At 46.5% G+C, this 18,214-nt stretch overlaps 1 protein-coding gene across 4 annotated transcripts in view; it reads left to right on the forward strand.

The window, feature by feature from the left end:
* Positions 1 to 16,821, forward strand: part of RFX1 (regulatory factor X1) — a 58,794-nt gene extending 41,973 nt beyond the window's left edge. For all 4 annotated transcript variants that reach the window (XM_079959994.1, XM_079959993.1, XM_079959996.1 and 1 more), the window contains 12 exons: positions 597 to 778; positions 1,407 to 1,526; positions 2,000 to 2,115; positions 2,726 to 2,844; positions 4,900 to 5,009; positions 6,040 to 6,191; positions 6,519 to 6,616; positions 6,937 to 7,086; positions 8,259 to 8,467; positions 8,809 to 8,962; positions 9,775 to 9,820; positions 11,591 to 16,821. In XM_079959994.1, coding sequence (XP_079816120.1) covers positions 597 to 778; positions 1,407 to 1,526; positions 2,000 to 2,115; positions 2,726 to 2,844; positions 4,900 to 5,009; positions 6,040 to 6,191; positions 6,519 to 6,616; positions 6,937 to 7,086; positions 8,259 to 8,467; positions 8,809 to 8,962; positions 9,775 to 9,820; positions 11,591 to 11,757 — 1,623 coding nt within the window. In that variant the 3' untranslated portion in view covers positions 11,758 to 16,821. The remainder of the gene's footprint in view (positions 1 to 596; positions 779 to 1,406; positions 1,527 to 1,999; positions 2,116 to 2,725; positions 2,845 to 4,899; positions 5,010 to 6,039; positions 6,192 to 6,518; positions 6,617 to 6,936; positions 7,087 to 8,258; positions 8,468 to 8,808; positions 8,963 to 9,774; positions 9,821 to 11,590) is intronic.
* Positions 16,822 to 18,214: the final 1,393 nt, after the last annotated feature.

The raw sequence follows: 18,214 nt of genomic DNA on the forward strand, positions 1-18,214 counted from the left end.
AAAAGAAGGCGCTGTGGGTTAAACCACAGAGCCTAGGGCTTGCCGATCAGAAGGTTGGCAGTTCGAATTCCTGCAACGGGGTGAGCTCCCGTTGCTTGGTCCCTGTTCCTGCCAACCTATCAGTTCGAAAGCATGAAGTGCAAGTAGATAAATAGGTACCACTCCGGCGGGAAGGTAAACGGCGTTTCTGTGCACTGCTCTGGTTTGCCAGAAGTGGCTTAGTCATGCTGGCCACATTACCTGGAAGCTGTACGCTGGCTTCCTCGGCCAATAAAGCGAGATGAGCTCTGCAACCCCAGAGTCATCTGCAACTGGACCTAATGGTCAGGGGTCCCTTTACCTAATAATATAGGAGTGTTAGATGTTTGACTTTGGCATCAACACGGCCTTCTCTTGTATAACTTTGGGACCCTGGGAGTGGGAAGAGAATGGACCCTCACATGGCTTATTGAGATGGTGCCCACCTCCCAAGCGTGGGTTGCACCATACGAATCATTCATTGAGAGAGATTGTGACAGTACCGGAACTATTCCCTTCAATAACTGCAAACAAAAGGGCTTGGAAGGCCCGTAACTTGGATTCCTGTTTCTTTGCAGGTCCAGTGGCTGTTGGATAACTATGAGACTGCGGAAGGTGTAAGCCTTCCACGGAGTACCTTGTATTGCCATTACCTCCTGCATTGCCAGGAGCAGAAACTGGAGCCAGTCAATGCAGCTTCCTTTGGCAAGCTCATCCGCTCAGTGTTTATGGGACTTCGCACACGCCGGCTAGGAACCAGGTAAATGAAAAATGACTTTCCCGTGGGCCGCATGGCAGCATCGCAGAATAAAAATGCAGGGTGCCTAAGCTGCCAAGCATCTCTGCATCCCCCGGGAGCTTCAGGAATACAGTTATTGTCAGCACTAAAGCTCACCTTGTTTCCCATTCACAAACCTCAGATTGAGCAGAGCATGGGGGAAGTGTGGGGGTGCTGTACAGGGTGGGGAGAGGCACATACAAAACCCATGCTTTCTCAGAGCAGTTGGAAGGTACCAAATGTCTCCTAAAAGGGAGCTTGCTTCTTAATGCAGAGGCCTAATGCCTGGACTCACACTGATCTGATTTGCGCCATGCCAGTGAAGCTTTGTAATGGCCAAATGGGCAAAATCGTTTTTTATTATTTACATCTTCCTCCTGGTAACTACCAATAGGACATATGGGGAGGAGAAGTAAGAAAAGTCCCATTGCGCCAGCCGAAGTTCTTGCTTGGGCTTTCACTAGTGGCACTGGTTTGTTGAATTTGGCCTGTTATGTACCTAAGGGTACTTTGATAGCATCTCTCTGTGTCTGGTGGTGTACCTTTTGTTGTGGTCCAAGGGGTTTGTTTATATGGAGGCTTATGTTTTCTCACTTCACTTTTCTTTCAGAGGAAACTCCAAATACCACTACTACGGGCTACGCATCAAAGCTAACTCCCCGTTGCTGCGGCTCATGGAGGATCAGCAACACTTGGCCATGAGGCAACAGCCCTTTTCTCAGAAGCAAAGGTAGGAGTTAGTGCAGGGAAGGGCTGTAGTTTAGTAGCAGAGCACATCATTAGCAAACAGAGGGTCTGAGCATCAATTTCTGGTATTTTCAGGTAGGGCTGGGAGGAAGTCGGGACTGAAACCCTGGCAGATAAAAAATATTATTACAGTTGCAAAGTGTACATATCAACAAGGCAAACCAAGGACCATATAGCTCAAGCATTATATGAAAGAGTAGAGTGCTGTATGCAGGTCCCCAAAACTGGAGACCCTTGTAGTGCTATTATCCTCTTGGAATTGAGTAACTTCTTTGGTGAGATAGACATTCTTGAAGTTCTCCCCAGTGTGAAAAGTGGCAACAGGACCTTGAAATGTTTTTGAATCTGCTGAAGAAGATTTTTCCATAACAGAATCTGAGGCAACCCCCTTCTCTCTGTATCCCATGTGTTACTGTGATGTGTTGTGGGCTGACTCTAAGTTGTTCTGTTTTATAGGCTCAAACCCATTCAGAAGATGGAGGGCATGACCAATGGAGTGGCTGTCGGGCAGCAGCAAGCCTCGGGGCTGTCTGACATCAGTGCCCAAGTACAACAGTACCAGCAATTCCTGGGTAAGGAGGACCACTCTTTTGCACATGGCAGAGTGTGGTCTTTGAGATGGAAGCAGAGGACATGCGACACAAGCTTCTACGTGCGGTTATTAGGGTTCCATGTTTAACCACCTGGCTCACAGAAAATGACTTTTTTGGTGGAGATTCTGTCGTGCCGTGCCTGATGTGACTTGTTTGATACCTTAGACAGTGTCTGTGTGGTAGGAACACCATCTCAGAGCCAAGTATTGCGGAGAACTTCCATGTCCCAGGAAATGCAGTACTGGAATGAGATTTTTTCACTGTATGTGTGAAGTTCTTTGCATGCATTACCATAACCCCTGCACGGAGTCCTCACTACAAGGAATTATTTTTGGGCAACAACCGTTTTGTGTCCATGTTACATTTGAAGCAGGTCTGTGTGGCTTCAGTGCTGACAGTCTCGCCCTTGTGGCAAAGGATAGAGTGGGCCATGGAAGCACAACTCCCCAGTCCCCTGAGAAGCTACAGATCCTGATTCAGATAAACCACCACCTTTTCGTTCAAACTTCAGCAGACAGTGTCAAGGTGGGGCTGCTCCCTGGGACCCAGGGTTGGGCTTGGAGGGCTGATGTCTCTCTCCTCCTCACAGATGCCTCTCGCAGCCTGCCTGACTTTGCAGAGATAGACCTACAAGGGAAGTCCCTCCCTGAGGGCATTGGAGCCGAAGATGTGAAGTCTTTCCAGTCGCTCTATCGAGAGCATTGCGAGGTACATCAGGAGAGCACATTGGAAAGGGAAATCTAGGCAGGGGTGGAGAGCCTCCGGTTCCTTGCCTGGCCCTGCTCCATACCCGCCTTGAATGTCTTGCTTGGATGGAATGTACCCCTGAACTATGGCAATGCCTCTTGCTTGCCTCCAGAGGGGGTGGAGTGATGAGTGTGTTTGCAGGGTAAGCGGGTGGATTGTACAAACAGCTTCTGTGTGACTGGAGTGTAGCCCACAGTATAACCTACTTTTGCCTGGGAACTCACTCCCCTTCCACATTTCCTCCCTCTCAACCTGCCCGCTAGTGGCAGGGAAGGTTGCCCATGAGGGACTGCAGCCCTAATGGGCTGAAAAAGGTTCCCCACTCCTGTGCTACAGTCCACTGGATGCAGTTGGAAAGTAGCAGGCTAATGTGCCTCCCAGGCAGGTGTGCGTCAAATGGACCACCCTCTGCAGCCCCACATGCTTGCTTGTAGGCCTGGCATTGCTCTGGCTACTTCTAGGCAAAGCCATGTCAGTGGAAGCAGAACCAGGCCAACTTAACGCCTTTTGAATTTCTCTTCTGAGTTGTCTTCCTTTAATTGTTTCATTTTATTAAACATTTCTAGACTGCCTTGCAGGTCAGTTATACTGCTGCCACAGCTTTGCCTGTTCTAAACTCATTACGTGATGCCCCCGATCCAGTAATCTGTGGGTGACTTTTTTGCCATTCAGTTGCCTAAACTTTTGAAAATCTCAGGCATTGTTATTCTCATAACTTGTTTTGGAGGTGATACACTGGTTGCTCAGGCTGATTGTGTTAACTCACCCTTGGAGGGGTTTTCATTCCTGAGAGAGTTTCCACAAAATAGTTGTGTGCCTTGTTTTTAGGATCTTAGTTTTTTAAACAGTCAGCTTGAGCTAATTTTTAAAGGGTTTTTTTATTTCAACTATTTATATGGGTATATGCTTAATGCTGTATTCTCTAAGTGTTATACAGTAGGATTGTGAAAGAAACAATAAAGATAAAATCAATTAAAATGAACGCCAACATCAGAAAACTTACTTAAGATTCCTAGTGAAGTAGAAAGGTCTGCCCCAAGCACCAGAAATTCAACAGACGGGGGCCTGTCTGATCTCAGTTGGGAAGAAGTTCCACATCATTGTGCCCACAATACTAAATGCTTGAATCCTGGTATACAAGCTGAATATCGGAGTCATGGGGGACCACTGACTGTGACTCACCTCAAGATCTCTGTGATTGGGCAGGGATATAAGGAGTCAGGTAGTCCTTAACGTATCCTGAGCCCAAGTTGTTAAGCCCTTGTAAATTAAAAGAAGAGTCTTGAACTTCGCCTGGTAGCAAATGGGCAGCCCCTGCAAGTTTTTTTATTTGTTTGTTTATTTTTATTCAGAGGAAGCTTTTAAGCATCTAAGCTATGTCCTGGTGAACGGTCTGTTCCAGCTGCAGCATTTGTGCAGCTGTTTAACTACAAGAAGCATCATGGGAATTCAGAAGCATCTTGCCATCTGCATATATTTCTTAAAGATTAATGAATTTATTGTAGCATTAGTTTTTTAGTGCTCAAGCCTGTATGTGTGAAGTTGAGAGTGGACATACACACATTTCAGATTGGGGGACATCTGTTGTGAGACTGAAGAAACACTTGCTCAAAGTAGGGTTACCATACATGAGTGAACAACTGAAATTAACGTGATTCAGTCACGGGGGGAAAGCAAATCAGGCAGCACACCTTGCAGGCAGGTACTCAATTTGCATGGCACAGATAGAATAATTAGAGTTTTGCTTCCATATGAAATAATTTGTATTGAGTCTGTCTGTGAATTCCATTTGAGCAGCCTTTATGCTCTATCTGCTCTCTGAAGTATTCTGCTTGAGTATTAGCAGAGTATTGGCTTTGAATTCAGAAATGACAGAATGTGCTGGACAACTGGGTTGACTCTTTAAAGGCAGCCTATCATCTTGTTGATAGGAACAAATTAATTTAGCAGAGAGGATCCTGCTGTCTAGGCCTGGCAGGTCTAGAATTAAATCATACAACTACTTCTCCTCCTCAGGCCATTGTTGATGTGATGGTAAACTTGCAATTCACACTGGTGGAGACACTCTGGAAGACTTTTTGGAGGTACAATTTGAACCAGCCCAGTGAAGCCACCCCCATTGATATGTGAGTCTTTGTTTTTTGGCATTTATATAAAAATGAACTACATGCTGTGGGGTGCTTTGCAAATTTATGACGCAGAGGCTCTCATTTCCGGACATCTGCAAATGACTTCTGCTGAAAAGTACATGGGGTTGGCTTTTTGCTAAGAAGTGCATCAGACTACTGAGCACTAAGGACAGGCTACTGTCTCCATGATCCAGGTCTGGGTGCATTTCTCAACTGTTTGAGCAACAAAATCACTTCCATGTTTCCCCTGCTGTATAGCACTTCAGTGCTGTATTGTCTCTGCTCATCCCTTTAAGAAGGATATCACACTTACCACGGGTAGCCAGCCTGCGGCACAGACGCCACTATGCAGCAAGGGCTTGCAGCCTATAGTCAGCCCAGCACTCAGTGGAGAGTTAGACATATATGCCTATGGGAGTAGAACAACAGTAAAAAAAACTCCCCCAGTTTTGATTTAATCTAGGCATTCCCAGAATTTGCTGAATTGACATGCCATACCTGTATCAGCATCTCCCCAAGTTCCCTGTATCTTCCTCTGCCACCAGTACCCAGATTATTTTCCCCAGCATCTCTTGAGTATAGTCTGCAGACTCCTTTAATACAGAATCTGCTTCTGTATCAAAATGAATGGAGCAGTTCACTGCCCTGCAGGCCTGTTGATTCAGGCTAACAGAGGACTTGGGCTGGCATGGCCACATTAGGATATAAAGGCTCAATGTAGCGGTTGTAAATGGGACAGGAGGAAAATAAAACTGATAGGGGGAAGAATAACAACTTGTTAATGAACTTCTTATAACAGAGGAAATGTGAACCTTTGCAGGGGAACCAAAATAGGAAGTTGTTTTCCCATCTTAACTGCCTAGCATCTTATCTCCACCTTTACCCCGCAGGCCCTTAAACATCTAGTATCCAAAATCTATTTGCTGTTCCTAGGGAAGGGCTGCTGGCATAGCTGATGGGTCTTGATAATCTGAGTTGTGGCTTGGTGATGGTGCTCTTTAACCAGGTGTCTCTGTTTCATATTTAGTCAAGACGAAGCAGAGAAGCGTCTCCCAAAGAGCTGCTTGGTGACACTGTCCAAATACGAGCCTGTCCTGAAATGGACGAAGGACTGTGACAACTTGCTGTACCAGGGGCTGGTAGAGGTCCTGATTCCAGAAGTGCTCCGGCCCATTCCGAGTAAGCTCATATCTGAGGCCCAGCTCATATCTGAGGCCTGCAAGAGGCTGTCCGAAGCCTAGGGCCACAGCCAATACCAATGCTGAAATCAGGATGCTTCAGCTGCTGGTGGGGCTCTGCCAGGTGCTTCTGCCTTGTTCCATAGTGGGCTGGGTGATCGGCCTCATGTGCTGGTTTGGGTAGGAAGCCTCTTTGGCCTGAGGTGGAGGCATTTAAGCCATCCCCTGAGTGCTGTGTGGCCCTTGGACTTATTCTCTACTACCCCCATGAACAGAGGACTGTCAACCATCTTGAAACAGGCCACGCTAATGTTACATCCTTCCTCAGGTGCCTTGACGCAAGCAATCCGAAATTTTGCAAAAAGTTTGGAGAGCTGGCTGACGAATGCCATGATGAATATTCCAGAAGAGATGGTCCGCGTTAAGGTGAGCTGGATGTGGGAAGTTGTGGGGTGCCGTTGGTCTTGGCTTCCCATTTTTCTGAGACTAGGAGGTCTTACGGCTGTGTTTTCTGGAGCCTTTGGTCTGTGTTGCGGCAGATCAGTATACAACTATCAAGTCACCTTGGGTGAGGTTTTCTGCCTCTGCACCAGTGACCAGAACTTGATGCCACAGTTGGCTCTTTTCAGCAGTTGGATTCACTCCTCCCCCACCTCACTTTCTAGTGGGGGTGGCAGCAGAACAAACTCCTAGCTCCTCAGTCTGGGGCAGATGGGAAACATGTGTTACTGTGTTTTGTCTCTCAGGTTGCAGCAGCAAGTGCCTTTGCCCAGACGCTGCGGCGTTACACCTCCTTGAACCACCTTGCCCAGGCTGCCCGGGCTGTTTTACAGAACACTGCCCAAATCAATCAGATGCTGAGTGATCTCAACAGGGTGGATTTTACTAATGTCCAGGTAACAACCTCCACACTTCTGCCACTGTTTTCTTCCTCTTCCATTTTGAATCCAGGAGCTGCAAATTATCTTCCTATTGACTGGTCTCATTTAACCCCAAAGCCTTATTTGGCATTTGGAGTGGTCAAAATAAGAGTTGTGTCAGACACAGGCCTTACAGCTTATTTGCTAGGCCCATCTGCTTCAACATAGGACTTACTCATAGTGGCACATGTGCACTGGGAGCTCACAGGTAGGACACAAAAAGAAGGACCCTTCCTATGGATTTTTCCCAGAATTTGGTCCTTGGAGGATAGTTGATTTCCGTTTGATGGCTAATGGCTGTTGATGGACCTGTTCTTACTGAATATGTTTTAAAGCCTTCTAGATGTTGCACATACACATGAACGCAGTGCTGGCGCCCTTTTTTCTTGTGCTCCCAGAAGAAGCAGATTTGGAAGCAGTGTGTGATGAGAAGCAGTGGGGGGGGGTGCTGCTTCATCCTTAACCCACTTCTTTGCTTCAGATTCTCTCCCCCGTCTCTCCCCTGCCCCCCACTTAACAGCACATTTGTATTCATATAACTGGAGTAGGAATAGGGGTACTTGTGCTTCAGATGCTGCTGAACTACAATGCCCAGCATCCCTGACCATTGGTCGTGCTAGCTGGCACTGATGGGAATTGGAGTCCAACAATTCCCTGAAATAGGCATTACTGCAACTTGGCCCTAAGCTAGTGACCACCACATCTTGTGACTATGAGTTCCAGAAGATAATTATTACTTGTGAAAAAGTATGCTGATTAATTCTAGCAATGAACGTATCTTTTTAGTTGGGTGCCCAGCGATGACTTAGCGGGACAGTGAAATGATCTGGCTAAAACTGTGATGATTTTAGGTGGGCACAAGTAAGCCAGCTCCCTTGCTGCAAACTGCTCCTCCTCCCCCTCTTTGGGCAGTCTGGACTCTGTGGGCTGTCTGGATCTCCTTTTCATCCCATCCATTACAAGGGATTTGCCTTCATAGCCATTGACGGTATTTTGTTGGCATTTGAGACTCCACAGTACCAGATTTCCCTGGCTACTCTGATTCAACAGTTCATTTAAGTAGCTTCAGAGTGGGTCATTGGCTTACCCAGTAGGGAAAGAGAAACCCCACTGGAGACGCCTTTCTTCCTTCTCTTGCTGCTCCGCAGGAGCAGGCCTCATGGGTATGTCGGTGCGAGAATCGTGTGGTGGAGCGCCTTGAGCAGGACTTTAAGATGACTCTGCAGCAGCAGAACTCTCTGGAACAGTGGGCCGTGTGGCTGGATGGCGTGGTCAGCCAGGTCCTGAAGCCCTACCATGGCAGCCCCAGCTTCCCCAAAGCCGCCAAACTCTTCCTCCTCAAGTGGTCCTTCTACAGGTAAGTAGAAGGTGAGAAGCAGAGTGTTGGGCTTGGTTCTGGGCTCACACCCAGCTCAGCCATAGACTTTCCCCCTGCTGTTTAGCCATGCCTGTGAAACAGGGTTGTTTACATGCCTTGTGATGCTGCCTGCAGATGCAGATTTAGGGCCATGCAACTAGTTCTCCTGTGCTGGGTGCCGAGCTGAGGGGGGGGGTGCTGCAGGGCGTTGCAACTATGGCATAGTGCACACACAGAATGGAAGACGGGGGGGGGGGGTTGGCCTCACACAGGGCACTGAAAAGAAGCCCTTCCCAGCTGCCTGCATGGTAACTGCAGCATTGGGTTCCTTCTTTCTCCAGCTCTATGGTGATTCGGGATCTGACCCTGCGGAGCGCGGCCAGTTTTGGCTCCTTCCATCTCATCCGCCTCCTCTATGACGAGTACATGTACTACCTGATAGAGCACCGTGTGGCCCAGGCCAAGGGAGAGACTCCCATTGCTGTCATGGGAGAGGTAGGTTTTATGGGCTTTGGACGAGGTTGGAAAATCTTGCTTAAAGAGCTAGAACCCTTCTGATTGACATGCCCTTGGCTGGGATGTCAGAATCAAGAATCTTCCCCCCTGTTGACACCAGGGAGCTTTTGGACATATGAAGCTGCCTAATATTTATTTGTCAAATCATTGATTCATCTTAGTCGATAATGCCTCTCTGGTAGTCATTTTTATGGATCTCTAGTCTCCTCTTCCAACCCAATCTTAAGATTCTGCTAACTGGGCAGATCAGGGATTAAATCTTGGACCTTTTGTATGTGCTCTAGTGCTGAGCTGCAGAAATGTTGAAACTGTGCCTCTGTTTGTATGCAGAGCCCAACGTGTTTAGTTTAAGACTGTGGTCTTAAAAGTTCCACACACTAGCATGATACACTTTCGCTTGCCCAGTGCTTACCAGTGAGTGAGGAGCCATGCCTAATCCATGTTCCATTAGCTGGTAGATGCTTGTGTGGAGGTCAAGAAATCAGCGAAATGCAAACAAGAAGTAGTGCCCCACCACCACCTCCAATTTTTAGGCCACTGAGAGTTCATTGCCATGTTGTGGAGAGGGGGGTGGGTCTTTGGACTGTTTCTCCCCCATCCCAGATCTCTGCCTGAGAAAAAGAGCAGGGCCCACCAGCATAGAAGGGCTGTGTGAGGTAGCATTAGGCTACAGGCAGGGTAGTCACAACAACAACAACAACAACCTTTTTATTCGACCATCAGTCAGAGAGGCAGGGTAGTCTATAATGTGGGAAAGATCCTTATGTATGTTTTCTTTGTTTCTTTTTAAGTTTGCAAACCTGACGAGCTCCTTGAACCCCTTGGATCCGGATAAAGGTATCGCCCAGCCCCTCGGGAGGCCAAACGCTTAGGCTTTGTCAGTGGTAGATGTTAGAGACTTTGGGGCCATTACTCTCCCTCCCACTTACAATGTGTGAGGCGGTAGTGCTCTTCCCATTTGTCAAGTATGAAAGGGAAACTGAAGGAGGGAGGTTACCTGAGGCTATTCACTGAATTCAAGAGCTAAGCCAGTATTGGAGCCCAGATTTTTCAGCTCTGAAGCATGTCGGCTGCCTAGACCATAAAGGTGAAGGGACCCCTGACCATTAAATCTAGTTGTGGACGACTCTGGGGTTGCGGCGCTCATCTCACTTTACTAGCCGAGGGAGCCAGTGTTTGTCCGCAGACAGCTTCCAGGTTACGTAGCCAGCATTTCTAAGCCGCTTCTGGCAAACAAGAGCAGCACACGGAAACACCGTTTACCTTCCTGCCTGTTTATCTACTTGCACTTTGACGTGCTATTAACCACCCTACATGGGTGGGGGGGGGGTCACACCCATTTAAAATACAAGATTAAAAAGAGTTTAAAACAAATTACATAGAGAGAGAAAGAGACAAGTTTGATTACTGCAGTGTCCTTTGGTTTGCTTGTGGCTGCCCTCTTTTTCTGGGATACCTTACAGTACTGGACAAGTCTTTCTGCTCTCCTGGATGCAAGACCAGAACACAGAATGAAATCAAGGGCTCATTAGCTGGCTATAAAGCTATGAATTCGAAATGACCTTGGTCCCATTTCATTCTCTTTACTTCAATTTTTTTCCCACCTGTAAGATGGGAATGATAGCAAACCCCTGTGTGTGGTTATAAGTGAATAATTAGTAGTTATAAAGTAGGGACATGCAGCCCTTGACCTATTTTTTTTTTAAAAAACGCCCTGTGTAAGTCCTCAGTTCAGAGCATTCTTCTAGGTGAGGAAGAAGAAGGAGGCAAAAGGAGAAAAGTGGGTGGCAGAAGATGTGGCTTCATCCACTTTTGGTGCTGGCCTCAGCAGCATGTGCTCGACAGATTAGCCCTGAGGGAAGGTGATCCTCAAACAAAAAAAAACATGTAAGAGAGAGAGGGAGAAAGGACGAGGATGCTCATTTGGAAAGGGACTGGTTGTGTTACAGGCTGTCCCTGGAGCTGTGAAGGGTGCATTTACATCATCACCTGTTCATTTAATGCCAGTTGCTAGCAAAATACCAGCTGCTGGGAATCACCAGTAGAGAGAGTGTGGTACTAAGGTCCCAATTGCAGTCTTCCCACAGGTAATACAATACTCTCCCCTGTCCCCAAGTTCTTTGGCCTGAGGAAGAAGACTTGGGCAAAGGAAGGAGTCAATGGTAGCACTGACACTTTAATATAAGTATTTAAGACGTATTACAGATAAGACTGAAGGTCTAATCCAGCATTATATCTTGAATGGAGCCTTCCAGGTGCCTCTCAGAAACTCTTATAAAAGGCAAGTAGGTGATGGGCCTTAACTGTTGGTAGGTGATATATATATTAATATTTTACCTCTGAGCATGGAAGCTCTATTTAGAAGTCATGGCTAATACCTGGATCTTACTTAGGCTTCCAAGTTGACTAGATAGCTGATGACTGTCTAGTTCCTTGTTGTTCTTTGTCAGCTGGACTTGAGGGGGTACCCAGGCTGTGGTTTGAAAAAGACATCTCCGAGGACTGAGGGGATCAAATAGGCTGGTTCTTGCATTGTATCAGTCCTCGGGTTCTTTCAGTTGGCTGCAAGTCTCAGGATTGCTGTAACCACCTCTCTTTCTAAATCAGATGAGGAAGAGGAAGAGGAAGACGAGAGTGATGAAGAAATGCCCCAAGAATTATCTCTCAGCTCCAACGAGTCCAGCAGCTTAACGGCAGAGTCTATGGAGCCACCTTCGAAGCTGGCACGGACAGACTCCCGGGGCATATTTGTACAAGCGCTGCCCTCCAGTTAAAAAGCAGCACAGGAGGGACTGACTGCCAAGTGGCCGGCAGGAGGCCAGGATGCACCTTGCGCTGCGTTGCGCTGCCCTGCGATAAAGATGAGCTGTTCCCTATCTCCAAGTGGTATGCAACGCGCTTTCATTTCACACCTCTCCGTCTCACCTGTCGCCCAGTGTAGCCCAAGCAAGCCCCCAGTTAGGAGCCCTCACCCCAACAGCCTTCCCAGCCCCTAGCAGCACCAAAGGGGCTGGTTTGGGCGACTTGGGCTGGTTTCTGCCTAATTCCAGCTGCTGCTCTGATAACCTGGGTTCCCTGGAAGTTGGCTTAGCCCTTCTGCCCCATGCCCCTCATCCATGGCTGCTTTCCACTGTCAATTGGAGGGGGTGCTTGCTCAGGCAGAAGTCCCAGCCCCCACGGTCTCCGCTCCCAGAGCAGTGAGTGCTATTCAGTTATTAAACTGGGGTAGGTTCACCTGGGGTCTAGCCATTACTGTCTTTTGGCAAGGACTAGGCTATGCGCAGTATCTAGCAAGCCTAACTTTCTTTATATGGGTAGCCAGATGAGTCACAGAGATGGCTGCCTGGGAAGTGGCACTCCAGCTGTTTCCTCAGATCAGGCTGAATGTCACTAGATGATGGGGAACTTTTCCTGTGTCTGCCTGGGAGTTTCTGTTGTTCCTGGGCATCTGCCTTAGTTTTGTACTTCTGGGGGCTGTTGGGCTCATGGTTTGAGCATCAAGGAACTTGAGGAGTGGTCAGTGCTTGGGTTTAGAACTCCCAGCAACAAGAATTGTGCCTGTTTGGGGGTGAGGTGCTGTGCTGTATTCATCCCATAGCTTCAACATGGATCCTGGGTTACTCTTTCCTGTGTTCTATGACAGTGGCTAAATGCAACAATGGGTTTTCTCAAGTGTGGTGTGTGCTACTGGACTTTGGACTGCCTCAAGCTAATGGATGTGTGAGATGATACTTTGAAGAGGGCAGCATGTACCTGTACTGTCACAATGGTATCCAAGCTCCCATTTGCCACGGATATGTGCCGACCACATGCATGTGTGGGCATGCACCACATGCTGTACTCTCTTTGTAGCCCAGTCAGACCTTAACTGCTTGCATTCTTGCAGCAGGCGGGGTCTCATTAGAAGAGGAGCTGCAACGCTGCAGTATTACGGTCTAAGTGGGTGGCCCTGGCTCTATGCCTGACAATTTCTGGTTTTTAATATAACTAATTCTCATTTTTCCAGCTGCTTAGAAGTTGTCCAGGGCTTATTGCTCTGAGCAACTCCTTCCATCCAACCCATTGCTTAGCTTGATTTCTGCCCTACCCCCCCTTTTTATTCTCAATAAGCATGTCTGAATTTACAGATAATTCTTTCATAACATGCAATTGAACTCTCGCTGCAAAACTCATAGGATTCTCCCACTTCTGTACTCCTGCTGCTACATTTGGGTGCGGAGAAGGCATGAAGCAGCTGTGTTCTCAGATGCTATACTGTTCCTGATTAGCATTATTGTATGCAGTTTTAAGCTGATTAGTGCTGCTGCTGGTGACTGGCCAGAAATTTGTCTCTCTGGGCAGATTTGATTATCCGTTGTGATAAGTCAGGAAGCCCTACCTGTTGTTAACCCAAAGTCAGGCTAAGTGATCCCTTTAAATCAGGGATGGGGAATGTGGCCTTTGAGATGTTGGACTCTGAACCCCCATCATCTCTGACCTCTGGCTATGCTATCTGGGGCTGGTGGAAGTTCAGCAGCATCTGGAGAGCCAAAGGTTCCCCCATCCCTGCTTTAGTGTCTTGAGTAGGAATGGGAATGCAATACTAGTAGGATCTTTGAGTCAGTGTCCTTTGCACTGGACTCCTGGTACAGCTGTGACAAAATGGTGTCGCATTTCAGCCACGCCAGATAATTAGCTGCACTAATTATAAAATTCTCCAGTGCTGGGCTTCTCGGCATGCAAAATGGTGGCATACAGTACCGCCTTCTGCCAGACATGGCTAACTCACCTGTCTGTGTTAAGCGTCTGACCATTATGCAAGGCTAGCTTTTCAATGCGATCAACAGTGGCAGACAAATACTTAGCTTTTGCAGGTGTGGAGGGCGGGGTGTGGGTGGGGCAGACCTTCCATTAACCAAGTAACGGGGTCTGGATACATTGATTCCACTTACGGTTTTATTATGGCTGTCACAATGCATAGGATAGGGTTAGTCAGTCCTCTTGTGAGCGCTTGGAGGCCAAAGTCTGCTTGATACACTGCAGTCAGGTCGGATTCAGTGTAGGAGCTACTACAACCAGTGTAACTGTGGTACAAAGTATGCTTTTATCTCAGCCTATATCCACGCTAACAGCCCACCATCAGCCACATTGCAGCATAATTAGGCTACAAAATTTGGATGGTAATCATGTGGATGCAACCTACTTGATTACACTGGTCCTGTGATAGGAAAGGTCAAAGGGAAAGCAAACTGAAGTACTTGGGAGGGTAGAGATCACTGCAGAACTATCTCCAATTGGCACTGTAAACACTAGCTTCTTCCTCCCCTTACAAGCCGTAGTTGGAAGAGTTCGTAGGCTCAGAGCTTACAACAGTGGGTTTGTCCTTACCCATTACAGCTGCTTGTAGCAAGGCATGAAGACTGTCCAGGAAAGGTGTAGCCGCTGTTCGTTATCTTTGTGTGTTGACCTACCTGGGTCTGGAAGGTGGGATTCAACAAACATTTTGCTTGTATGAAAACCCTTTGCTAATTGCTGACTTTCAGCAGAGACTTTTCAGGCACTAGCATCACCCACTCCAGGAATCCAAATCATAGTGGTTGATGCTGCACTCCTGTTTCCTATAAAACACCTCTATCTAGGGTAGCAAAAGGAAAGATCTGGGGGCCTTTAAGTTAAGGGTTTGCACCAAAGCAAGTGGTCGAGGAGGAAACTCTCAGGACCATCCTTGTAGTCCCTCAGTTCCTTGAAACCTTTCTCCTTACCAATAGATACTTCATGTAAATCTTTTAACCCTCATCGTCATATAAAGGTGCTCATAAAGGGTGGCATAGGAATTTAATTAATTAATAATAATAGTTGGTAGTCCAATAAGACTGAGATTTGAGGCTTTCAGGCAGTGGCGGAGCTTTATGCCCCATTACCTGGGGGTGGGCGGAGAGCAGGCAGGGGCGGTGCGCTCCCCCCACACGCCTCTTCCTCCGCCAGTGCTTTCCGGTTCTTCTCTTTTCTGGTTTGTCCAAATTCTCCATGTAAAAGAAATTGGTTTACTGAAGCTACCTGCCTCACAGCAGAAACCAGAGAATCCCATTGTTCTAGCCACTACCATCGTATTCCCAACCTCAGCCAAATAGGCTGGTGGCTGCTCTTAGCTGCACCCAATTATATTAAGCTGCTGTAATTACCTAGAGCACAGCACCTCAGTATCACCCCCAACATGTAAATGTGCCAGCTTGCTTAGTGGCACGTGGGTTTTACAAGTACCAGGATTGTAGGCAGGCTTTCTGGTCCTTCTAGCGAGATATCCCCTCTGCAGTTGTTGCAGCAGAGCAAGTGCATAGTGTGCTAAATAGGAACTTACCCCCCCCCCCCCCGTAGTCCCAATTAAAGTGCAATCAGTCAGTCTAGTCTAGAGAAGGGCTACTTAAGAGAGTTGCCCAGCTTGTGGGCCAGCAAATTTCTCCTTGAAGTGACTGACTAGAGGAAAAACACAGGTGCCAAAACTTTTGCTTTGCTCCTGTAGCAGAATGCTACCTTGAAGGGAGATATTTGCACAAAGCACCTCTTCATTATTTTGAACTACAGCAAGTAGGATGTAGGTGATAGAGGCATATTTCTTTCCTTGCCGGAGGCTTCATAGCCATTCCCCACTTTGCAGAAATAAGCACTTGCCCTGTCAGAGAAGCACCTTATTTATCATACCTGCCTCTTCTGCTGCTTTTACTAACAATTCACAGCAAAGCAGTGTGTTCAAATGTTTCTGGTTATGCATGCTAATTAACTTCACTGTCAGGCATGTGAACATACCCACACACCTGACAAAGCAAGATACACCCATCAGAGAATAAAGGTTCGTACTCCCATCAGGCATATAAACCAGTGATCTGAAAAGGACAGGCTGTAAATCAAGGTTCCAAGTAATGAGACTCATCTGTTCCAGCATTCCCCTAGTTCCTGCTCTCTGAAATGTATGCAGATTGGCTTTTAGCTTTAGAAAAGTCCTAACTTTGATATGGAAAATGGATCATGTTGTTTGCAAAAACCTTGCTTCTGTAAGCTAGCTATTCCCCTCTTTGAACTGTGCAGAATGCTGGATCTACCAATCACGCAGGACTCAACAACATGAATGAGCTTACCTTTTTATTCAGTTGCTGCCTTACACAATGCCAACACCCATTCCCTCTGAACCAAGATTCTCTCTGTCCACCAAGATGATTAGCTGCAGAGCAGCTAAGGAGAGTTATCAATCAGCAGGTTCAACTCAGTCTGGATGCTCCAGACTGCAGAAATACTTGCTAGATGAGAACACCGCATTCAGTTTTTAAAAGAAACCAGTCCTCTGTTCCCTCTGTGCTAGTAACTAAGCAAACAGGTTTGGTTACTTCCTACTCTAAAGAAAGTAATCACTCTTCTGGTTTGTAACTGAATATTAGATATTCTAGTTTTAAACAGAAAAAAAATATCTGTGCTTTTATATGTAATTACTAATTCTTGTTCTAAAAACCACCTAAATATTGTGAGATTGGTGAAGATAAATTACTTGATATTTTTGGGTTTTTCAACCATCATGGCCTTATTTGTTCAATTTTCCAGTGTTTTAAACCTGTGATATAGATGTTTATTGCAAATCTACATATTGTATAAAATATATATTTTGTGTCAATCTTTTGTGCAGCAGCAGCTTTAGCTGCACTATAGACTTCAAGTGGAGTTTGAAGAGCTTTGTAGGTGTCCTGGGTCCATGAGATGGGCAGTGCCTGTGGTCAGATGATGTACGTGTGTGTAGTCTGGAGTGAAAAAGCTGTTTTCTACCTTTTGTAGTTCTTTCTTAAGAAATAAATTCAGCCGTGTTCTTTGCCTAGGATGCTGCTTGCTTACTCTTACCAAAATAAAATTTTACCTTCACTTTTAGTCCAGCTATACTAAACTAAGAGGAGGACAACCTTGACTTGGCTAATAGGTAGGACAACCACTGCATATAAGCAGTAAACATTAGTTTTTATAATTTGCAGCCACTGCAAACCTGACTATTTGAATTTCATCATCTGCACTCTCAAAGCTGTTAGCCTCAGGAAGCAAGTTCCCATCTAAAAAGCTTCCCTCTCAGCTTTTTAGAGTGGGAAGTGGAGAGATCTTTATCAGAACCACAGCAAGGAGGGGGACGGATTAGCTCCTCCATGGTTCAGATTCTACTCAACACTCCCTCCTGCCAGTGTCTATATTTTAAATACTGCACATTAATTGCCTGTTTCATCTAGCTTGGCCCTAGAACAGCCACTTTACAGGGAAGACAACATAAGACAAGCCTACTGGATCAGGCCAGTGGCCCATCTAGTCCAGTATCCTGTTCTCCCAGTGGCTGACCAGTTGCCTGTAGGGAACCCTCAAGAGGATTTGAGCACCAGAGCACTCTCCCCTCCTGTAGATTCCAGCAAGTGGTATTCTGCCTCCAGCTGGACAAACACAGAAGCAGATGGGGTGTTCTCATTTAAGAGTACTGTACCAGACACCTGTTTGGCTTACTTTTGCTATTTCCTAGTTGTTCGCTGTCATGTAGCTGCTGCTGAAAGAGTCCTGTACCAGCTATATATGAAGAACAGCAATGCCAGAGCGGTCTACCAGCCAGCAGGAAAGAATTTCAAGCAATTTTTTTCTGAAATAAGTCTTCTCAAATAGCAGTAATTTTATTCAAAGGCATTTACAACATGCTGCTATTTGACAGTTACAGGACTGTGAGGTATTCACACTTGTATAGGAGGAATTTCTATGAAATCCAGGACACAAAACCTTCAAATTGCAACCATTTAGTGGTTTTGCTGGTAATGTGCTAATATCTGCTTTTCAATGTAGGAAAAAATCTCAGCTTTGATTTCAAGTGAATACTGCTCAGGGGTGGGAAAGTAATGCCTCCCCACCCCCAATCCACCATGAATCTTGCCACTTTTCTCTTCTCCGATCTCTCCCCTCCCTCTTGAAAGCAGCAAACAAAATTGTGCCATAGTATAAGAAAGTAGAAGTTAATGGCAGACAGAATATGGTCAGAAGGTGCATGATACAATACAACCTTGCTGAACCTGAGCAAGTCTGGGCATTGATACTCCAGCAAGGAAGTCTGTGTACACTGCTTTGAGTTACCGGTATATGAAAGAATGGTGGGGTGTAAACAAAACATTTAAGCTGCTACAATGCAAAGCTGGACCGCTCTTTATTTTCACTATTGCCTTGCGTTGAAAGAGGCAAAAAGGCATCTTGAGC

The sequence above is a fragment of the Podarcis cretensis genome, assembly GCF_951804945.1.
Source record: "Podarcis cretensis genome assembly, chromosome: 17".
Lineage (NCBI taxonomy): Eukaryota > Metazoa > Chordata > Lepidosauria > Squamata > Lacertidae > Podarcis > Podarcis cretensis.